Below are 24,355 nucleotides of genomic sequence, written 5' to 3'. Positions count from 1 at the left end.
ATCTGATCAAAATGTTTGTGCGGATTTACTTAGAGTACATAACCTTGGCTTTCATTTTTTTTCCACAGAAATATTGTTTCCACTGTTAATTTGGCCTGCAAATTGGACCTGAAGAGAATAGCCTTATGTGCAAGAAATGCTGAATATAATCCAAAGGTAATTCTTCAAACAGGATATTAGTAGTTCATGTGTTAATTGATTTTTCTTCATCATTAGAGTTTGACTTGCATCCAGTAGAATCTGATTAAAAATGGAGAATGTAAAAACATTTTTTCTGATCCACTGCATTGTTTACAAGTTAGATGATTGATATCTGGAATCAATGGTAACATTTATCAATGTTAGCACGATATGCAAATCAGTTGTATTGTAGAATAAGTGACTTCAGAACCTTTTTTCCAATGGACCAGAAAAGATTACATTAAAAGTTCAAGGTGTATAATTGAGAATGTTTGTTTAATTTTGCAAGTTTTTAGTCTTAGCTAGGTCATTGGAGATGCTGAAAATTGAACTCTGCTACAAAACTTCCTCCCTTTTGTATGGCCATCTTAGATGCCATGGACAGGAATTTAGGACCAGGCTTGTATTCATTTCTTGGTAAAACCATGGCTTTGTACAAGGAACATCAGACATTGTGAGAAGAATGATCTTGTATCTTCAATCTGCAGCGATTTACTTCAACAATCTATTTCTAGTTAGGATAATCACCAGAAATACCCCACCACCAGAATCTAGCATAGAAAAATAACAGGCAGAGATCCCACGCCAAACATCATAAATTACCTTTATTGTAAGTGAGAAGATGTAAACCCTTGAAGTGATGTTTGAACTGTTGTCCTCCACACTTTTATGTCGCTTGATTGGGCTAGCAGTCAAGACTGCCTCATAAATAATGGTGACTTGGATGAGCTTTGAAATGTTATGTACTGCCCTTTTGCCCAACTGAGGGAGCTTGAGAGTAGATGGGCAATAAATGCTGGCCTCGCACTGACCCCCACATCCAATGAGTTTAAACAAAATAAATTTGGTATCCATAGAGAAGTATGTAGTCGTGTGGTATACCATATAATGTTGAGTCAAAATGGTTGTTTCAGCAGATTTAGGAATAAATAAAAGAAGTACCTCTAATATGCATGTGTTAATTTGTGCATTCCCATTACATTGTGTTCCTTTCCATAATATGGGGAGGTGATGGCCTAGTGGTATTCTCGCTGGACTGTTAATCCAGAGACCCAGATAATGTTCTGGGGAACTGGATTCAAATTCTGCCATGGCAGATGGTGGAATTTGAATTCAATAAAATATCTGGAATTTAAAGAATCTAATGATGACCATGAATCCATTGTCGATTGTCAGAAAAACCCATTTGGTTCACTAATGTCCTTTAGGGAAGGAAACTGCTATCCTTACCTGGTCTGGCCTACATGTGACTCCAGCCCCACAGGAATGTGGTTGACTTTTAACTGCTCTCTAGGCAATTAGGCGTGGGCAATAAATGCTGCCTAGCCAGTGACGCCCCTTATACACCACGATGCAAAAATTAGGAGCAGAAGTTGGCCGTTCAACCTTTTGGAGCCTGTTTTGCCATTTGGTGCAATCGTGGCTGATCTGATTTGTAGCCTCAACCTCACTTTTCTGTGTGTCCCTGTGACTCAACAATCAGAAGTCTCTCTAACTCCGCCTTGAATATATTCAATGACCTGGCCTCCATTGGTCTCTGGGGAGGGGAGTTCCATAAACTGACAATGTTCTCAGAAGATATAAAAGTGGCTCCTTATTGAACCTTAGAAAGGAAACCCCTCATCTTTAAACTATGTACCCAAAATATAGTTATTTCTTATCTGCAGCTTTGAGTTTATTTTTTTCCAGATGAACAACATTTTAAGTTTTCATGAGTTTGGGTCAGAGTAATTTTTTTTTGCAGAATTTAGAAATATTTATAATCTGATTAGTATTAAAGTAGTAGATGTTTATAATTAGACCTAAGTTTGTTCTGACTTGTGTTTGTTTAATAGCGGTTCGCTGCAGTGATAATGCGAATAAGAGAGCCCAGAACTACAGCATTAATCTTCAGTTCAGGCAAGATGGTTTGCACTGGAGCCAAAAGGTATAATATCCTATTTAAGTTTTAAAATATTGAAGTTTGACAATTGTGGAAGGTTACTCATGATGCATGTCCATGATTTTTAATTAACAGGAATCTCTTTTCTTCAACTTAACAGTGAAGAACAGTCCCGATTAGCAGCTAGGAAATATGCACGCGTTGTTCAGAAACTTGGATTTCCAGCAAAGTTTCTTGATTTTAAAATCCAGAACATGGTTGGAAGTTGTGATGTGAAATTTCCCATCAGATTAGAGGGGTTGGTTCTCACCCACCAACAGTTCAGCAGGTACAGCATACTCCAGGACTGGCTTTCTTGTAAATCCATTTCAGGCTTAAATGTAGTTTCATTTTGTTTTAAAATTTTGATTTTATTTTGTTTTGAGGGATGATGTTATGATAATTACTGTAATATTCAAGTATCAAAATGGCCAATGAATGTATCAGTTTGCAACAGTGGATTTTGGGTTTTGAAATTAAAAGAACTTGCATTTTTATTGCTAATTTTCTCCTGTAAAATGCCTTAACACACTTCCTGGGGTGTTGGAATAGGGGCAAGAACTAGACATGCGGGAGATCAGATTTTGGGGAGATTGGTAAGTGTTGAACATTGATAACAAGGCAAAAGGAATTTGGAGAGAACGTTTAAGTTGTAATTCAAGTTGAGTTTGGAGGATGCAAAGTAGCCCAGAGTGAAGCGTGCAGGGGTTGAGAAACATGATTTCTATAAATGAGAGGGCAATCATTAATTTGTGAAAAGGATTTTGATGTCTTGGGGAAATGGGAGCAATGAAGGCAGGCAAGGCTACTGTATAGGAGAGTAGGGTTCAATCAGAATTTGGATCTTTTCTCAGTATAACTAAATTTCACAAAGATTACCTACATGCTTTTTCAAATAAATTTTGCATGAGTGTCTCAAACAAGCTGCACTGATCCAAACCAAGTTCATTAAATTATTCCCATTAGTGAGATAGTTGCTACTGAAAGTAATCCTATGAATTAAAAACCCATATGCATAACTAGGCACTTTTTTTTTGCTCCTCGCCTCCTTGGATGCATTGTTATAAATATAGTTAGTTATGCAATGTTTGTTTCTTTTAGAATATGCAATCTCTGCATTCCATCAAGGCCTCCTTGTTATTCTGAGTGACTGTCCTCTGATGGAGCGGAGAAATAAAGTTAGTTGGGAATTTAAGTATTTTTGAGTTCTGTCAATGCCAAATTACTTCTTTCTTCTGTTCAAAAAATAAATTAATACAGGTGACTTTGCTAATCTGCATAAAAATTTAACTTTAGATTGGCATTCAATTTGCAATCCTATTAAAATTTCCAAGCAGTAAGCTTACCACCTGGATTATGGAGAGAAATCTAAGATTGCTTTCTGCAACTCCATATCACACGTATGCTTTTGAGCATATCAATTTTATGGCCTAGCCTATGCACATGTAACTATGAAATAAACAATTTGTTGCCTTTTCAGCATTTTTGGGGTAGCAAAGGTGTCTGGAGTGAATGGTTACTGAAGTCCTTCAGATTTGTTTCTATGATTTAATAGACTTGTCATTATTCCCACACTGTAACGCAGAGTTGTACAATTAAAGGCCATTTTCTCTGGATCATTCAGGGTCTTTCTATAATTAGAATAGATTGTTTAATTAAAGCCTTTCCAGCTTTTGAATTAATATAGGAATATCTTCGTATACCATGCGCTGTAATCCCAATTGATGGTAATCTTGGACAAATTAAATCGCAAAGTTAAGTGTGGTTTGATAGACCATAGTTTTATTTTTTCTGTTTGTTTATTGTGCTGATTAGTCACTGAACATATTCTCAAGAGATCGCCAATGTACTTTTTAACAAAAGGACACCAAAGTTCATTACACATAAAAGGAAAAAGACACAAATTCTTTTACAATATATTAGAGAATTTGAAATGGTCTTAGAACAAATATCAGAAATGAAGATACAACCCTTATACCTTCAATGGCAACTTGACAGATGGTCAAGCCTTTGTGCAAACTCCATTTTAAAGTTCTTTGTTCAATTGGCATAGTTGTAATTGGTTTCTGGAGCTTTTTCCTTACTGAACCTCTCTGAGCAAGTATTTGGGTATTCCAAACTTTCAGCTTTCAGCAGCATTTAGCCTCTGGAATTTCTCCTAAGCCATTTTAGGACTTTATCTTATCCATGTGTTTTTCAAAACTGCTTAATTACAAACACCTTGTTCTGCCTGACTTTCTGGATGATTCTGTCTCTCTGTCATAAAACGCCTTTATTACGAGGCAACAGCAGTTTGCTTTCTCTTTTTGGCTCTTGTTTCTAATGCAATGAAAGTTTGACTCCAATTGTATTGCAAGGCTGTATCAACAAACTTCAGAAATCCCCGCAATACCCACAGACCAAATCTGAAAAAGTGAAAGTTCATGCACTCCCAGAAGATTACAGGCTGCATCGTCAATCAAGACAGACGATTGGTGGTGGGTTTAACTTTATACTTGATGTTTATTCTGCCATGTTTGTGTCTATTCTTTCAATCTGTCAACATCCCTTTGAAGCTCCTTTGCATCCTCTTGACAGCTTATTCTCCACCTATCTTTGTATTATTGACCAACCCACACACTATCTCTTATTCAAGTCGTTGATAGGTTCCTGTAGTGAAAGTAGCTGAGGCCCAAGCATTGGATCTTGCAGCAATTTACCATTCTACAAATAACCTGCTATTCGTACTTACTCAATTCTGTCTGTAACCAAACCTCAATGCATGCTATATAATGACCTCAATCCCATGAAGCCCCATTCGTGTATGATTAGCCTCTTTTGTGTCACCTTATTAAATGAATTCTGAAATTGCAAGTACACATCTATGGGTTCCCCTTATCGATCATGCCACTTACAATTTCATAGTTCTAACAGCTTTTTCAAGCCTAATTTCCATTCCGTAGACCCATGCCAACTTGATTTAATGACCTTTTTTAAAGTATTCTGCTGCTCCGTTCCTCATAATAGATCCTAGCCCTTCTTCTACTACTGATCTCAGACTATGTGGCCTTAATCATGTTTCTGTCAGCTCATCTTTAAATATCAGGATTACAATTTTAACATTTCCAAACAAAAAGCATTTTAAAATCTAGGGAATTCTGAATAACCAAATTCACTGTTCACTATCTCTCTGGTCACTTTTTAAAACTTAAAGATATAAGCCACCAGTAGTCTCGCAGCTTTTAGGCCTATGAATTTTTCTTCCATTTAAAATTATTCATACTGATGTCAAGTTTCTCATTATCACTGACCACGATTCCTCACTATTTCCAGAAAGGTAAATGTATTTCTATCATAAAGCCAGATACAAAGTATTTGTTTCATTTCTCTGCTATTTCCTTATTCCATGTTGTTATAATTTCTCCTGTTTCTGCCTGTTAAGTGAACCACACTTGTATTAGCCTCTTATTGCATTCCTGTCAAAGCTTTTAATCTATTTGTGTCACAGAAACATAGAAAATAGGTGCAGGAATAGGCCATTTGGCCCTTCAAGCCTGCACCACGATTTGATATGATCATGCAAGTTCAGTATCCTATTCTCACTTTCTCGCCATACCACTTGATCCCGTTAGCCACAACGGCCACATCCAGCTTCCTCTCCAATATATCTAACCAACTGGCCCCAACAGCTTTCTATGGTAGAGAATTCCACGGTTCACAACAGTGAAGAAATTCTTCCTCATGTCAGTACTGATTTACTTACCCCTTTATTCTTAGACTGTGATCCCTGGTTCTGGACTTCCCCAACATCAGGAACATTGTTCCTGCATCTAGCCTGTCCAGTCACATCGGGATTTTGTTTCCATGAGATTCTCCCCCCACCCTCATTCTTCTAAATTCCAGTGAATACAAGGCCAGTTGATCCATTCTTTCTTCATATGTCAGTCCTGGTATCCTGGGAATCAGTCTGGTGACCCTTCACTGGACTCCTTCAGATTAGGAGACCAAAACTGCACAAAATACTCAAGGTGTGGCCTCACCAAGGCCCTGTTTAACTGCAGCTAGACATCCCTACTCCTATATTCAAATCCTCTTGCTATGAAGGTGTTATGGACCATACCGGACCCCCTCAAAATACTTTAAGAAGGTAGCCTTTCTAATTTTAAAGGTAGATGCGAAGTGCCATGTGCTGGATGCAATGCGACTAGTCAAACTACTTGATGTTAAGCAAAACACAATTTACTTAAACACTATTGTTAAAATACAAACAAAAGACAGAGGAATTTTGAATAACTTAATTCTATTGGAAAACTTAACTGAATAATAGATACAGTAACTGTTATTAATTAACTGTTGCACTATAGTATCATCCCACAAATACACCCCTTGGCACAGAGGCGAATTCAGAGACAAATTCTCACATGCAGGAGGGAAAAAACATTGAGAAAATTCAGAGAAAGTAACAGCTAGGAGAAATTGACTGAAGCTGCCAACTCTTTTGAAACCCCAAAAATGCTTCTGCTTAAAATGAAACCTAAAATCTAGAAAGCCTGGTCTATGGCAGCTGGCCACACCCAGACTGCTTCCATTGTTCCAACTTGGAGGGGGGGTAAAACCCCAAGGCTTCACAAATTGCTTACTTTATTACAGACAGCTTGGTACCTGTGCCTAACAATTTTTTTTTAAGAAGGGGGCAAAATAACCTCTTAAAGTGACAGCATTGTCACAAAGGCCAGCATGCCATTAGCTTTCCTCACTGCTTGCTGTACCTGCATGCCAACCTTCAGCAACTGTTCCACCATGACACCCAGGTCTCATACCTCTTTTCCTAAACTGCCACCATCCAGATAATCTGCATTCCTGACCAAGCTGCTATACCACCTTTTTTACCCACCCTATTTACACTAAAAATGTTATAACCCCAGATGTTACATATCCAGTCCTATTTTAGCTTGAGCCACATTTCTGTCAATGTTACTATGTCATATACCCCTGCAGCAAATTCTGCTTCTTGTTCCGCAGTTTTATTCACTATACTCTGCATTTACATACATGCAATTTAACCCTGCCTTTATCTCTTTCTTGCCCATTGGGAGGCAACCATTTCTTTGTTCACTGTCAACACTCGACTCTTCCCTCACTTCCTTTTGTTTTGCATCTTCTCTCTTTTGCTGTCTCTGGTACTTCCATAACTATGCCCATTAGTCAACTCATCCTCCTGCCTTACAAATTTAAATCCATCCCCACTACTCTATTTACTTTTTCACCCAGGGATTAGTTCCATTTTGACTCTGGTGAAGCCCATCTCTTCTGAACACCTTGTTTAATGTAAGTTTTTGGAAAAAAAATACATTTTACTGTAAATGAAAATCAATTTCAACCTAATAGGCAGGATTTATCAAATTCTGCGTTAACCTCAATTCTAAAGTAATACATTATTTTTGAGGTAGACGATGTGGGTTTAAGTTCTATGCCAGAGGTTTAAACGCATAACCTAACCTAATGTGGTAAAACTTCTGTTCATCTAGAAGTGTGTCACAGTCAGGTGAATTTAAAATATTCCATGGTACCAATTGAAGATCAGAGATATTCTCCCTGTCTCGGGTGAACATTGTCCTATAACCAGCACGACCGAAATAAAATCACACCTAATTTCTCATGAAGAGTAAAGGAATAAATGCTTCTGCAATTAAAATCAAGTATTGGCTGTGAAACAATGTGGAGCATTCCAAAGATGTTTATGGCACTATATAAATGCAAGTTTGTTTCTTGTCAACATTTAATGTCCATGTCAGATGTGAAGAATTGATTTTTGAACCAAATACTAGAGAATAGTAAGTACCAGGGTTACAGTAAAAATTTGTGTTTTGACGTTCCCAAATGAGATGAGGCATGGAAGTACGTCATTTTGCGAAATATTTTAAGTCTCAATGTAGTTGATTATAATTTTTATTCAGCTAAATATCTATCTATGTTTTTTTCTTATAAGCACATGTTATTATACTTTAGTATTTAATCCAAGTTGGACTCTTGCATACTTGTAATTCTTGAAATGGCCTGGTCTAATTTCTCAATGCTTAATGCTGCTGAGCTTAGTCAAAGTGAGAGCCAACTGACAACATATGGGATGTGCAGCAACATAATTCTGTTGCCGTTCATGCTGGCCAAGATACACACTGTTGCAGTATAAATATGCATGTAGGTCAGAAATGTGTTTCTACAGAGGACTTTGGATTACAGTTCTGCGATTGAGTATGGGATTTTGTATTTTTTTTATATAAGGTGATGATAGCATTGGTATGCGGAGTGTTCTGGTCAGTTAAGACAGTAGTCACTTGATTCAATCCATTTATGCCGCTGACTCAGAGGTTTCTGCCCTTTTTTATTTTGCCACATACTGGCTATCTTTTATACATTGCACTAACTATTAAGACATGAATTGCATGTGACTGTTGAAGTGACATTTTCAGATTAAATGCTAAATTTTTCTATGTATCTGTATACACGTGTACATGTTTATTGAATTGCCTCAGTCCAATTTTAAGTCAGTTTTCTCTCATTGGTTCAGAAGCAATGTATTATTCACCGTTTGTCAACTGAGGGTGATGATCTCAAGGCTTCTTCCAGTGATGATTGCTAAGCAAGGCACAAAAGTGACAGAGACTTATCCTTCTTCCATTTTGATGTTTAAAAGTCACAGTGCTTTGGGGTGTTCTTCAGATCAGCATTTTGCTTCAGAAAGATCAATGGGCATGAGCATCACCTTGAAGGCAAGGTGAAATAAAGAATGTGTTTTAGCATGGCAAATTTGAAAATACTGTAAAGTGGCTTCGGCCTGCTACTGTGAAGTGACTTTAGAAAAACATCTTGTCTTCATTGAAGTTCATATGTTCTATCACATCTGAGAATGAAGCCATTGTACAATAATTCAGTTAGCAAATACCAATGTAAGAATTTGCTCAACTGTTATGGATTTGCTGCTAAATAGATCTCAGTTTAGACCCAAGATCAGTGTTTAACTCTCCTGGTATCTACACTTTTAATGCAACAATCTTTCATTTCCAGCTACGAACCAGAATTGTTCCCAGGTCTTATTTATAGAATGGTCAAACCAAGAATTGTTCTGCTAATATTTGTCTCTGGCAAGGTTGTTTTGACAGGTAAAAACAAATTTTGTTAATATCTATTTTCTTATTGATCTGGTGCATTTTTGTGACTGCCGTTGATCAACGTGTTATTTGAATTGTCCAAACTATATCGATTCTTCAAAAATGTTTCTATTCAAACACATTATGTAGTTGGGCAGCCGGTAACCACAATTAAGTACCTGTTCTTAGTGTCTTGTACTTATTAACAATAATCAATAAAACTTTTTATCTACGTATCCAAATAATTGTGAAGATTAACCAACTTCATTTCCGAGTTCTGTAATCCGATTACTCATTGTTCCTTTCCTTAAGCCAAGTGTACAGATATCAGTATTTATATTAGTACCTATGCAAGTAAGATGCATTGGCCTAACTTTTAATTTTCCAGATTTTATATGATGGAAAAGAAAATGCAAGACTATTAAAAATTATAGGAAATTTTTCACTTTTTTTACATAATTATTCAGGCAATTTCTGCAATGATTAATTGACTGTATAATTCAACTAACAGAAATCATTTCAGTAATTGAAGCAAGCATGCTGTCTCCATTTTTCATCTAAGTAACTGTTTGGACAAAATAGTTTCACAATATCTAAGCTACAAGTTATCTATAACCATTTATTTCATCGTCAGCAAAATGCTTCAATAATTTAAATGCTATTTTGAAAATATTATTGATAGAACAAAATCATGCTTCGAATGGAAGTTAGCTGATTTTTATGAATACAGTTTAGTTTGAACAAATGTACTTTCATATATTCCCTTGTTATTTATAAATTTCTACATCTTAGCTTCAATAAAATGATTATTGTTGTTAATAGCACTATCACTGCAGCACTGCACAAGAAATTTGCATTCTGAAGGCTGAACTTTTGTATATCAGCACAGAAATTGCTAAAAACTTGACATTTTTATGTCATAGATTTGTTGTGAGATGCTTTTTAATGTTTGGCACCCCAATAGAAATATCAACGTGTTCTTCAGAGAAAAGAGTTTAAAATGTTTGTTTATCTGCAGGTGCCAAAGTACGTTCAGAGATCTATGAAGCCTTTGAAAACATCTATCCCATCTTGAAGGGCTTTAAGAAAGCATCATGACATCCATATAACTTTTACACAGAAACTGATATCAATGTGGATGAGGACGTATTAAGAGAAAAAATTTCTTCCTTGGGACTACATCTAATATCACAATTCACAAAATCATGGAGATATCAATGAGGGTAGGTCTTCTGGACTATTTTAATTCATCCAACCAAAAGTGCCTGATGTTTGCTTCATCCTATCTATGAGACATTATCATGCTCCATAATTCCATTTCATGTGTTAATAATTTTGCTGGAAGAACTTCTGGTGTTGATCATACTCTTTACTAATTTGAATCTGTCCCCTATTGTACTCTGCTAGTCTAATTTTAACTTTATTTGACAGCAAATTGATACCTTCTGTAACAGTGCGCAGTTGCTCGTCCTTTAAGTTTTTTTTTGTGTTTTTTCCTCACCATCTTTCATTACTTCTACCCATTTTATATTTTTGTCCTAGTTAATTTTTAACCCTCAGCTGCCTCTCCTCTAGGTACCTTCTGCAAATATAATCAAACTGTGAAGTAAATTGGAAATAGTGGTGAACCCGAAGTCATTCTCTGAAGCAGTACGTGTGGACTAGTTATGATTAAGCTATCTCAATGTTCTTTGTAAATGAGAAGATCTAATTATGAAACTTTAGAAATATTTAGGCTTATTTTGGTATTTGATTGGGAAAAAGTTTATTGGTTGAAATGTGTTGTTTTTTCATAAAATTGAGAGTTAAGGATACTGAGTTATAACATTGAAAGGAACCTGTCACGAAAGAAATTGATAAGCATTCTAACTTGTGTTGTTTCAAATTATTCTTGTACTTATCATGAAATAAAGAACTTTGTTGTGCTATTTCTTCACTTTTTTAGTCCAATATTTTGCCATTTCACCTATTTATTCAGTTGAAGATCTCCCATTTATATATTTCCTTGCCAGCTCTTCCCCGCCCCTCAACCCAGGTTTTATGACAATGTCCAGACAAATCCCAGGCTCTCAAGCAATTTATATATTACAACCTCAGAATTAATCCATCACTTTGGATGTGCTTCTGCAAGTCACTAGTCTTCAGAAATAACTAATTGAAACATGCAAAATAGAAAGGCTTTGAATTCAAACTGCACTCCCTGTTGTATTAGAATGGCCACAATGATTCTGTATAACTTGCAGTTCAATGTGTGTGAACATTGGGTCATGACAGAAAAACCGAAAGAACTGCAGATGCTGTTAAATTAGGAACGAAAACCAAGTTGCTGGAAAAGCTCAGCAGGTCTGGCAGCATCTGTGAAGGAAAAAAAACAGAGGACCCTTCCTCAGAAGGGTCCTTTTTTTTTCCCCTGCACAGATGCTGCCAGACCTGCAGAGCTTTTCCAGCAATTACGTTTCTGTTGTTGGGTTGTGACAGAATTGGACTGAGCTAAGTTTTCATGCACCACTATTGCATGCTGACTCACAAAGTATTGCAAAATCCGTTGGTGCTTAAAGTTGTATAGGCCTCTTATGAACTGGCAATATGTACCTGAAGAAAAATTACCACTTTAACAAGGGACTACTAGCTGCAAAACCTTCAAATGCCAACAGGAGAAAGTCAACAATGAAATAAGTGCTGGAAAAACTCAGCAGGACAAGCATCGTCTATGGAGAGAGTTAACATTTGAGTCCACAATGAGTTCAAAATTGAAATCATGACCATCTGATATGGAAATAATCAAATACATTATTGTGAACAATTGATCAGTGTGGGGTATGGTTTATGTTTATATGTGGAAATTGTCAACCCCATGAGGACAAATGCTTGTCTGGATCCAATATCCAAGGAATGATTGTTAATAGATTACTTATGCCTTGGTAAGGTGACTTGCCTTCTGGACTTTGAGTTGGTGAATCCAGTCTTCACTTACAGCCATGAAAGATGCATAAGCACAGAAACAAATCCTTTGGCCCAACTCATCCATGCCAACCAATATCCTCAGTAAAAGTAGTTGCATTTGCTCTATATTCCTCTAAGTCCTTCCTCTTCAGAAACCCATCCAGGTGCCTTTTAATTGTTTTGACTGTACTAACTTCTACTGCTTCCCCTGGCAATTCAATCCATACTCATACCATATGCATGGTCCCCCTTACAGTCCTTATTTTTTTTTTACATCTTTCCCCTACCCTTGTGAAAAGACCTTGACTATTTACCCTATCCATGCCCCTCATGACTTTACAAACTTCTATTAGGTCTCTCCGGGGCCTCGAATGTTCCAGGGAAAATAGCCCCAGCCCATTCCATGTTTTTCCTAGAGCAGGGAGACCAGAATTGAACTCCGTATTCCAAAACTGGGCTAATTGGTGTTCTGTACAGCCGCAACATGACTTCCCAACTCCTATACTCAACACACTGACTGATAATCGAGCATACCAAAGGCTTTCTAAACTACCCTTAAAGGAACTATGAACCCGCACCTCAAGGTCTTTTTGTTTGGCAACACATTGTATATAAATCCTGTGCTAACAGAATGTAGCATCTCACAATCAAGATTAAACTCCATTTGCTACTCCTCGGCCACTGGCCTATCTAATCAAGGTCCACGATACCATCAATTTTGGTGTCATCTCCAAACTTACTAAACGTACCTCGTATGTGCATAGACTCCCTACAGAGTGGAAATAAGTCCGTATCGACCCTCAGAGCGTCCCACCCAGACCCTTTCCCTGTAATCTACACATCCCTGGACACTGTGGACAATTTAGCATAGCTAATCCACCGAGCCTACACATCTTTGGACTGTGGAAGGAAACCGGAGCACCCAGAGGAAACGGGGAGAACGTGCAAACTTGAACCCGGGTCCCTGGTGCTGTGAGGCAGCAGTGCTGCCCACTGAGCCACCGTGCCACCCTACTTGTGTATTAAGAACGGTGCATCACCTTACATTTTCATCTTATACGATGTCAATACTTCCAGCGTGATTTCAGATTCAAGTTCTAGCGACTAATTTTAAACTTGGTGTATCGCCGGTTCAACATCAGTAAACTTCGAATTTCAAAAGGCTAACGCTGCTGCTATTAATCGACGACTGCTGGTGGTGGAATGAGAGCAGGAGAGAAATTTATATCCCACAGTGAAGAAGTGGAGCTATTGCCATAGTTCAGTAGATCGAAGGCCGTTTTGCCGGCCCGGGGTGGATGGGCGGGGCTTATCGCCTACCTGCCAATCGCCTTGCATCGCGCGCCGAAAGTAATTGGTGGACGATCACCGGTTTGAGGCACGTGATCAAACAACGGCTCCCACAATGCATTCGAGTAAAACAAAACCACATGACAAGGCCGCGCGCTCTTACTATGGCGTCTCCCACGGAGCAGAGGAAGGTAACGCGAGCCGTGCCCGGGCAAACACGCGACCAACCGCTGCCGCTGCTCGATTCGGTGGACGACGCCGAGGGCCTTTATGTGGCTGTGGAGCGCTGTCCGCTCTGCAACACCGCCAGAAGGCGCCTCACCTGCGCTAAATGTATCCTGGCTGGGGAATTCGTTTACTTCGACAGCAGGAACTCGGAGAGGTATTGTTTAGCGGCAATGAAACACTGACATGAGCTGAAGCTGTAAGAAGCAGGACGGCCCCTACCTTTATGTGCAAAGTTTTCAGAGCCCAAGATAAAGACCAACACAATATGAAGTCAGTCAAGCTGTTTCGGTTTGAGAAAAAGATCCCTGCTTGAACGTGTATTAAACAAATGCTGCATAAAATGGTTATTGCCTCGTTACCTGATAGGCAGTAGCTGTAGGAAAATATGGCCCATAAAGCTGTTTTCCCCCACCTTCACTCCCCACCCTCTTTCCGTCAGTAGTCTGGCAGGTGAAAGATTACGATTTGGGTATTGTGAAATCCCTTGACGCTCAAAGTTGTATAGGCCTCTAATAACTGGGCATCACTCTATCCGTTTCTAAGTTCTCATGTAAGAAGAAATGACTTGAAGGGGAAAAAAAACAGTATCTGTGAATATGTGGAATTCGTTATTGATTTTAATGCTTTTCACATTTGGATACAAGCTGAAATCCCTGTGAGATTATATAGCAGAATTATTAGAAATAGAAACGCACAGCAAACTGCTGACCACTTAGTACACAATGGAAAGAATGGATCACGGCTAACCACACTCTGTCACTATGTTTTGATAGAGCTGAACTGAACATGTTGCTAGGAGACAGTAAGGACTGCAGATGCTGCAAGCCAGAGTCAATAGATGTGAAACTGGAAAAGCACAGCAGGTCAGGCAGTATCTGAGGAGCAGGAAAGTCAACGTTTCCAGCTGCACACCTATTGACTCTGAACATGTTGCTGTTTGTGATTACATCTTACTTTGTATTCAGTACCTTGTTGAAAACATGTATCACTTTAGCCCTTTGGTTTGTTCACATGGATTATTCTGGGTTGCTGCAGCATTCATAAAGGATTCCACGTTGCAAGTAATGTAACATTGTATTCAAAAAAACTTCCCGTACAAGGAAAATCTTGCAGTTAGAATTTTATTTTTTCTCTGAAGTATTCTGCAGCAATAACTCACAATTCAGAAGGCAGGTATTATATAGGCAAATGGTGATCACTATTTTTCTCTGCAGCCCTCAAACACACACACTGTGTTTTGTGTATAGCTGTAAGCAATTTGTAATTTCTGAAAGATAAATGGAAATCTGTTTAGACTATATAAATCAATTTATTTAAAAGACTCATGGCAAAAATTGCAAAAATACTTCTTTTAACACTGAAGTTCACTCTACACTCATAATTTCAGTTACTTACAAAAATGATAGATGGGTAAAGAATTCCTGATCCAGTTAACATTGTGTTGATATTTGTGATGCTTTATCCATCATGATACAGATTTGAACACCAAAGTAAAATGCTTTAGATGTCGGACGTTTTAAGTAAAAACAATAAATGCTACAATTGGTATGCCAGTGTAGCAGCATTTATAGAGAATGATAACTGAGTTAATACTTCTGGTCTGTGACCCATCGTCAGAACTGAGGAAAAAAAGAACTAGAAATGTAATAACCTTTTGAGCAATTGAGGAAGAGGTGAAGATAGTCAGAAATGCAAAAAGAAACACGACATGACATTGTGGAGGTTTAGAGAGATTAATGATCAGAGAATTTATGATCAAAAATAGATAATTGAGTGCAATCTGAGCAATACACTGTGTGCCAGTTGGCCATAAAACTTACATATTTATTCACATGTAGTGCAAGACACAGTAGACACTGCATATGCCTCTCAGAGCTATGCAATCTGCTGGAGAGATGATAAGCCAGAGAAAAGCAACAGTTTGTTTATATAGTTTAGATATCATGAAATGGCCTAAGGGACGTCATAAACTAAGATTAAATGAAGAGGATTGTCATGAGCTCTTGAAAGTTTCTCTCCGACCCCTTTAAACAGTTCAGACTGTTCCAGGAGATCACAAGGCCTTCATTTACACTACAGGATATTTATTCCTTGTGCAGAGGAATCAGTTACGTTTCTCTTCAAGAAGTGCAGTAAATTCTACAATAGCTGATAACCTATTCAATGCAGAAAGAAGAGCCACTTAACATTCAATCTGATTCTGCCCATGCGTAACTTTGGTTCTCCCCAACCTTGCCAATTAATTCAAGTAGATATCAAGTAGATTCAAATTGCAGTTCATTTTGCACAATTCTAAAATATATGGACCTGTCTTACTGTGGCCACCTGAGTGACTGTGATTTGACATATATCCATGTGCCTTGAAACCTTCAAACCTATTGCCCATGATACTCACTGCCAAGGACAGAGATAACTGAGTGCATGCTGTATAGTATACTGGGAGCTCCGTTTTGCTCTGAAATTGAACAGTTGGGCATTGTGCAAGATAATATAGAAATGTGTAATTGTGATCTGACCTCTATAAGAGACTGAAGTATGTAGCCAGGATGAGTTGTTGGCAAGACTGTGTCCAAGATTAGTTAGGTCTACAATAATTCCAATGGTAATTGTCATGAAATATATTGTTTACAATTCACAAGTGGCAAATTAACTGTTTTTTTGTATTTATTTTCATTATATTTTGGAAAAGGTTAAATCAAATTTCCACATGTAGTAAAACCTTTGTATGTAATAACAACTTCATGGTTAAATTATCCTGAACTATCTACAAAATGAAATAGAAGTATCCTAGAAATTTGCTGTGGAAAAGTTTTAGACCTTTTGTAGTTTGTCTTTAAAAATAAACATTTTGTACTCTAGACCTAATAGCAATTACATTGTATTTTTGAGCAGCCAGTCATTGAAATCTGACATTTGATTTCCCACAGGTATGTTGACAAGATGGAACGGTTGAAACGTTTGAGGAATGAGAAGGAAAAATATCAGCAACAGTAAGAATTAATGTTTTAGTTCTAAGCATGTTTTGCTTGAATATGTGGCTGAAATTTTGTGAGGAACATTTAGCTTGAAAATTTGAAGAGCAAAAATATACTTGGTGTATAGTGAATCAGATTTTCAGTTCTGCTCATTATGTTTTGCAGAGTTATAAAAGCTGTTGAAGGCAGGTGGAAATCTGATCAATTGGTGAGTTTTTGTATGCAATGCATTCTGGTACTTAATAATAACTGTATAGTTTAATGTGTGTATTTTTTCAGATTGCAGGATGTGTTTGTATTCACCTCTGTAATCAAAACAATTTTGAAATGCAGGTACAGCACCTTTGGATTTAGCAATCTCAGGACCAAACCTGTACTGAATTTTGAATATTGTTAGATTTTTGAGTTGGGTGGTCAGATCAAGCTTGCTAGGTTGGTGTCCTTTGGTGCATGGGCTAGAGGCGAGTGTGAAGCCAGTAACTAGCTTGGAGCCACACTGCACCAATGGAGTACTTAGCCAAATTGTGTTTTGATTTCACTCATCTTAAGTTGATGTATGGACGTTATAAAAGCATCTTGTTTTTGGACATCTAGATTTGACACACTTCAGCAATATCCTTTCTATTACTCAGTCATGCTATTATACCTTAAATGCCCATGCCCAAAAAAGATGGTATCTTGTTGAAGTTGGAACTATTGTGTGAGTCTCTTTTTTTTTGGAAATGAACATGGTCTAACATCTGCATATGTGAATTCTTTGTCTAATGTCAGCCTGATGTTGGATGTAACCGATGTCATGATTCAGATGGCATGGATTGCATAATTAGGAGAGACATTAAGAATGCAACTGAACGCTGACTATTCATCTTGGAGCAGTGAGATGGAAAGGCCATTCGTTATTGAGAAGAGGACACTGCAGCAGTATATCCCGAGGCCATGATGATCAGCACCCACACCGAACCTCACCCCTGTCCCACTGCATAACCTAATTCAGAACTCTGGTCAGGAACTATGGTTACAGATTTTATACTTCTCATTTCAATAGTGGTTTTTAGCAGTTTAATTAGTGCCCTTGCCAGGTTCAAAATTGAGATTTCTACTCCCAAATTCACAATTGACTGTCACCCTTGAAGTGTTTTACTGTTGCCACTTCTGGATTCCACTCCAAGTTTCATAGACAGCAACTACCTCCTCTAAACTGTCATTTCCATAAGCATCAATGCTTCAAAACCATACTGTTGCCAGTTGTGGTGCTCAATTTAATTAAACTGGCCAATCTGAGTTACACAGCTTTACTACAAGTTTGAAAGTAAAGCACTGTGGACACTGGAAAACTGAAATAAGAATATAAATGGTTGGCAAAGCTCAGACAGCAACTGTAGAGAGTTAAAATTTGAAACTCTGACACTGTTTCTCTGCAAAGATGCTTGCCTGACCTGCAGAGTTTTACTAGTTTGGTTTTTTTGTAAACATGCACGCTTACAGTATCAGTATATAGCTGAGTTCTACATATCTGGCCCAAATCGTTGATCCTCAGCAACAGAAAATATGTTCAAATTCACTTCAGTTTTGAAAAAAAAGGCAGTCAGTTTGAACAATTGATCTTTGGGAGGTTGACCAGTTAGAAATTCAGTTTTATCTGTTTCCTTTGTACTTGACCAATCAAATAATAAATGCTGTCTCCATTTTCAGAAATGGAAGATTATGTCATGCAAAATCAGGATTGAACAGCTAAAAGATGCAATATGTTGTGGAAATGCAGAAGTCCAAAGAGGTACGGAAGCTTAGTGCAAATTTTTTAAAAATTACTTAAGATTGTTGTGAACGGGTTATTGAATTATTGATTCAAATTATAGTGTTGATCCTTATTTCTGTTTTCTGGTTCATGATGCACTTTTTTGGCTGAGGCTGTAACCCTATACATTCTGTTCATAGATGCTTGTCAGTTACATCTGTAAACAATCACGGGAGTGCATGCAAGTAGCTAAGTTAACATGCCTCTAATCTACCATTCCTGCTGACATTCAGGATGTTCTTATATTAAAATACAATCAAGATGCTTGATATAACTGAGTTTAGAAAACTCAAGGTACAAAATTGCTAATAGAAATTTGCATGGTATCTTTCTGCAGTGAATTATTGCCCATGTACTATCCCAGCCCAAAATCATTCATTAACGTTCTGAATGTCAAAATAACAGCAAAAAGGGCTATTCTCATTGTAAGGTCACTAACACTTAGGTTTCTGTGTCTGCATGTTATTCCTTTAGTTCTGTGTTTGGATTCACTTATTTAGATGAACAGCAGTTTGCCTCTTAAAATTTACGGGTCAGTTACTTAACTACTGGTTTTGAGTTGTATAACATTTGGCCTCAATGAAGGCATTGCTAAGAAATAGAATTGATGTGATTGGGAAGGTGAATGGAATTCTCAACAATTGTAGTCATTTTTTTTTTGTTGCCTGGATTTTATTCTATGTAAATTTTGCAGTTTTTGTAGCTACACATGAGAGAATTTGAAATGTATCTTCATTACTTACTAAATAGGAAATAGCTTTATGAATATCCATATTTAGATTAATCAGTCATTGTCTAGATTAGAAATCTTGAAAATAGGCTTACCATTCATCTTATTTTGCATCCTGCTATATTCCTGGATCATGATCATGCCAGTTATATGTGCAGGTGTGGTTGGAAAGTAAATTAATAAAGGACAAGTTATGCTAAAAGCCTCTTTTTAACGTTGTCTCTCAAAAATGCCTCTCCCGTGCCTCCTTTTTTGGGGTTGTCTTGTACTTCTCTCGGCGCAAAATAGAAAACAGCTGTTTGTCTTATCCTGTCTGTGCTGGCTTTCTGATAAACCTACCAATGAATTCTACTCCTCTGCTCTTTCCCTATAATCTTGTTTTGCTTCCCTTTTAAAGTTTTTATTCCGTTTTGTTTTGAATGTTCTGCCATCCTTTTTGATACTGGATTCTGGATCCGAACTTTTATTTTTTGCAAAATAGCTTTATCCTGTCACCTCTTTTTTTTTTGCCACTTACCTTAAACCAGTTACAATTCCCTCTGCCACAGAAACAGTTATCTTTATTTATCAAAGCCATTCATGGTTTTGAATAGCTTTACCAAATCTTCTCACCTTTGTTGCTCCAAGGAGAAGAATCTTAGCATCTTTGGTTTCTCCATAAAATTGAATTTTCTCATCTCTGATGCAATTCCAGTTAATGCTGTTGCACTCTAAGCAAGCCCTTAATATGGTTCCTAAGCTGTCATGTCATGAATTGAACACACTGCTACAGTTGATGCCTATTTTATATGTTTTGCATGATTTTCTTGTTTTTGTATTACCACTCCACTCAACTGACATAGGTGTCTCACCAATTATCTTCACCGCTTTCTCCTTCAGTCACTGCACGAAACCACTTTTTGTCCTTGTGGATCTCAACTCAAGCTCAATTTTTTGTGCTGCCTGTCTCCTTTGAGCACTTTTTCCCTATCCTCCCTTAATCTCTATCCTTTATTTCTCAATTCATATTCACGAAGCTTTTGCATCTCTCTGCCCAATCTCTCTGCTTCCAATTCTGAACCTTACTACTTCTGGGCATTGCCAGTAGAGAAACATTCTGTCCCAATTCACTTATAAACTCATACAGCACGGAAAGAGACCCTTCGGTCCAGCCAGTCCATGCCAAATGTAATCCCAAATTAAACTGGTCCCACCTGCCTGCTCCTGCCCCATATCCCGACAAACCTTTCCTATTCATGTATCTCTCTAAATGTCTTTTAAATGTTGCAATTGTACCCGCATCCACCAGTTCTTCAGGAAGTTCATTCTACACATGAACCACCCACTCAGTAAAAAATTTGCCTCTCATGTCTTCTTTAAAATCTCTCTTCTCTTGCCTTAAAAATGTGCCCCGTAATCTTGAAATCCCCCATTCTAGGGAAAAGATAACAACCACTAACTCTACCTGTACCTCTCGTTTTTTTTTTTTAACTTCTATCAGGTTGCCTCTCAATCTCCTACGCTCCAGTGAAAAAATCCCAGCCAATCCAGCCTTTCTTTATAACTCAGACCTTCCATACCTGGCAACATCCTGGTAAAAATCTCTTCTGAGCCCTGACCAGCTTGATATCCTTCCTATGACTGGGCAACCAGAACTGGACACCGTATTCCAGAAGAGACCTCATCAATGTCCTGTACAACCTCAATATGTCTTCTCAACTCATATACTCAAAGGACTAAGCAATGAAGGCAAGCGTGCCAAACACCTTTTTTAACTAACCTGTCAATATGTGACATAAACTTCAAAGAATTAGGTACCTGCACCCCTAGGACTCTGTTCTACAAGACTACCACAGGCCCTACCATTAATTGTATAAGCCCTACCTTTGTTTGTTGTACCAGAGTGAAATACCTTGCATTTATCCAGATTGAACTCCATCTGTCATTCTTCAGCCCATTGACCCATTTGATCAAGATCCCTTTGTAATCTTAGAAAACCTTCTTCACTGTCTACTATGTCACCAATTTTGGTGTCGTCCGCAACATTACTAATCATGCCTTCTAAAATCTCATCCAAATCATGTATAAAAATGACAAAGAAAAGAGGACCCAGAGCCAATCCCTGTGGAATACCACTGGTTACAAGCCTCCGGTCTGAAAAGCAACCCTCCACTATTACTCTGTCTCCTGCCATTAAGCCAATTATGTATCCAATTGGCAAGCTCATCCTGGATCCCATGTGACCTAACTTTACTAATTAGTCTACCATGTGGAACCTTGTCAAAGGTTTTACTAAAATCCAAATAAACAACATCTGTTGCACTGCCTCAATTTTTTTGGTGACTTCCTTAAAAAAAAGACCCAATCAAGTTTGTGAGATGTGATTTTCCTTGCACAAATTCATGCCAACAATCCCTAATCAATTTTTTTGCCTTTCTAAATGTCCATAAATCCTATGTTTTATAATCAACTCCAATAATTTACCCACAACCAAAGTCAGACTCTCGGGTCTATAGTTCCCCAATTTCTCCTTAGAACCTTTCTTGAAGTTGCATGTCTTCAGCCATTTTGGCCTTTCGCTCTCTTTACCACATTTCTGCAGCTGTCAAACTGCTCAGTCATTTCCTTGCCTAGACATTTGATATTTTAGCACTAATTAAAACTATGACATGTTGTCATGATGGATTTTCCTTCTGGTACAACTCTCACCTCTGTTCCCTTAAGTCCAAGGGATGCAGACTTTGACAGAATATGTGGACAGCTGTTTTACCACGTTACTGTAGTATAGTAGTATGTTAATGAACTTGTAATTTAAATGGCTGAATTAAGATAGTCAAAGGAGTTCCAGTTTGACCATAGTATCTGAAGAATTTAACTTCAGTTGATTTCAATAAATCTGGAATAAAAACTATAATCAACATGCTGATTACGAAACTACCAGACTGTTATAAACATCCACCATTATTCATTCATGCAGTGTGGGTGATGCTACCTTGATTGGCTTCCTTTATGCTAGATATGACTCTACTTAGTGAATAGTTTTCTGCCTGATTCTCATTGACTTTAGTTTTGCTGGGGTTTATTTGACATCATACTTAGTAAAATATTGCTCTGATGTCGAGCACAGTGACTTTGGCCACATCTCTGGAGTTGAGCTGTTTTGCCCAACTTTGGACCAAAGTTGTAATCAAGTCACGAGCTGGGTGATTCATGAAAGCCAACCTGGACATCAGGTTATGCCTGATGAAGTGAAGTGTGATAGCACTGTCAATGATGTTTTTCATTATTTTTCTCATGATTTAAGAATAAAGTGGGGCAGTAATGAGCCAGGTTGGTTTTGTCCTTTTTCTGTGGGTGATACATGCCTAGGCAGTTCTCCACTCAATTGCACCAAATCTCTTTTTCAAAGAATAAGAATAAAACTGGTTGACCAACCAATTTACCTTGGCATAGGTATGCCAAAGATGTGATATGTCAAAGATATGAGCCCAGCAAACTCTACAAAGTTCATCCCACTAATATGTGAAGATGTGCCAGAATTGTTAGCTGCCATCCATAGATTAGTCTAGTAACAGTCTGACAATTATTCTGTCTGAACCGAACCTTTCAGCTAGCAACTCAAACAGAAAGAGTGGCCCTATTAGTCCTCATCATTGACTCCAAACCCCATGGACTCTCATTAAGTGAGCAGTCATAGATAAGTAAACAACCTAGTGGTTACCATCTGTCCTCCCTCAGCTGATGAATTAGCACTCCTCCATTGTTGAACACCACTTGAAGGAAGCATTGATAGTAGCAAAGGCGCATAAAATGAGCAAAAAGTGGAGATATAAATGGCCATTGGCAAGCCTGGCTCAGGAATATCGCAACTGAATGTACTGATGAGTTATGAAGGATATAGTTACCACACTATTCCTACCATAGTTAGTGAGAGAACCAGCACAATAGAAGAGATTACCTTACCTCATCCACACCATTATACCTGTTGCAGGTAGATTGGAGTGGCCATCACGTAGCCCTTGGAGAGATGAAATCCCATTTTCACTTTGAGGATTCCCAGCATTGTGCTGTGACATAATCACAGTGCTGAATGGGACAGATGTAGCCATTCAAAATGGATTTCCATGAGGTCTGTGAACTACATTCAACCAGCATCTGTAACCTTGTTGCCTGGCATATCCATTACCATCCAGTTAGGGGATCAACCCAGGTTCAGTGATGATTGTAGAACAGGACAGCCAGAGCAACACCAGGTGTATCTATAAATGAGCCAACGTTTTGAAACTTCAACACAAAAATACATACAAGCTAAACAGCAAAAGCAGCTTGTTATTGATAGTTAAGCAATACCCCAACAAATAGATCAGATCACCAGTCTGCGCTTTGAATAATAGTGAACAATAAATTAATAATGACAGGAAGAGGTTTAATGAACACTATTCTCAATATGTAAATACAGAAGATAAGTTTAAAGCATTTACAGCTGTTTTTAGCCAGATGTTTTGATGATCCATGTTGATCTCCTGCTGAGGTACTCCTGACAAAAGATCAGATTCATTGAATTCAATTTTACAGCATGCAATGAACTAAAAATCTCAAGTTATTCATCAGGTTATGCTGCTGTACTGCCTGTCTTTTTCCATAGTGTTATTTGTCCTGTGTCCTGCCATTTTTGAATCAATTTATTAATTTTCTTTACCTCATTTGAGTCCACCATGCTTAGTCTCCATGGTTTAAAGTATTGTACCATCCCCAGCTCTGAAATTCCCTAGTTTTATTTAGACTCTGAATTTTATGATTTAGTTCCACAATCTATAAGAAAATGTTAGGAATGACATTTTGGTTCGGCAGGAATCTTTGGTGGAAATCTTATGAATGGATGTAGTCTGTTGGAATGTACACATTCTTTTGAGTCTGAATGATAGAAAGGCCAATGTGGGTTTTGAGTACTGATTGTGGGGAGAAATGGAGCAGGTGTTACAGTGCTAAGGTGCAAAGTTGATTTAAATTTGTGGCATTTAGTAGCTGTTATGAACAGTGGTAGTTCGTATGGAACTGGGAGGCCTTGAAGAATAGTGCGAACGAATGTGTGCTATACATGAGACCTAATGCAGGTATGTATTTTGGAGATGAAAAGATACCAGTCCACTGGAAAACTTGGAGTTTTAAGGTAAAATAAGAGCATGA

General features: G+C 37.8%; 2 protein-coding genes across 2 annotated transcripts in view; both read left to right on the top strand.

Moving 5' to 3' along the window:
- Positions 1-11,158, top strand: part of tbpl2 (TATA box binding protein like 2) — a 52,337-nt gene extending 41,179 nt beyond the window's left edge. Inside the window, exons 3-7 of the mRNA XM_048599798.1 lie at positions 69-156; positions 2,016-2,107; positions 2,223-2,390; positions 9,146-9,240; positions 10,247-11,158. Coding sequence (XP_048455755.1) covers positions 69-156; positions 2,016-2,107; positions 2,223-2,390; positions 9,146-9,240; positions 10,247-10,326 — 523 coding nt within the window. The 3' untranslated portion in view covers positions 10,327-11,158. The remainder of the gene's footprint in view (positions 1-68; positions 157-2,015; positions 2,108-2,222; positions 2,391-9,145; positions 9,241-10,246) is intronic.
- Positions 11,159-13,592: 2,434 nt separating this feature from the next.
- atg14 (autophagy related 14) overlaps positions 13,593-24,355 on the top strand; it is a 29,588-nt gene continuing 18,825 nt past the window's right edge. Inside the window, exons 1-4 of the mRNA XM_020527338.2 lie at positions 13,593-13,843; positions 16,617-16,679; positions 16,830-16,872; positions 18,357-18,438. Coding sequence (XP_020382927.1) covers positions 13,602-13,843; positions 16,617-16,679; positions 16,830-16,872; positions 18,357-18,438 — 430 coding nt within the window. The 5' untranslated portion in view covers positions 13,593-13,601. The remainder of the gene's footprint in view (positions 13,844-16,616; positions 16,680-16,829; positions 16,873-18,356; positions 18,439-24,355) is intronic.

This window comes from Rhincodon typus, chromosome 8 (assembly GCF_021869965.1).
Source record: "Rhincodon typus isolate 14 chromosome 8, sRhiTyp1.1, whole genome shotgun sequence".
Classification (NCBI taxonomy): Eukaryota; Metazoa; Chordata; class Chondrichthyes; order Orectolobiformes; family Rhincodontidae; genus Rhincodon; species Rhincodon typus.
The sequence above is the reverse complement of the archived record's forward strand: the minus strand, read 5'-3'. Positions and strand labels throughout refer to the sequence as shown.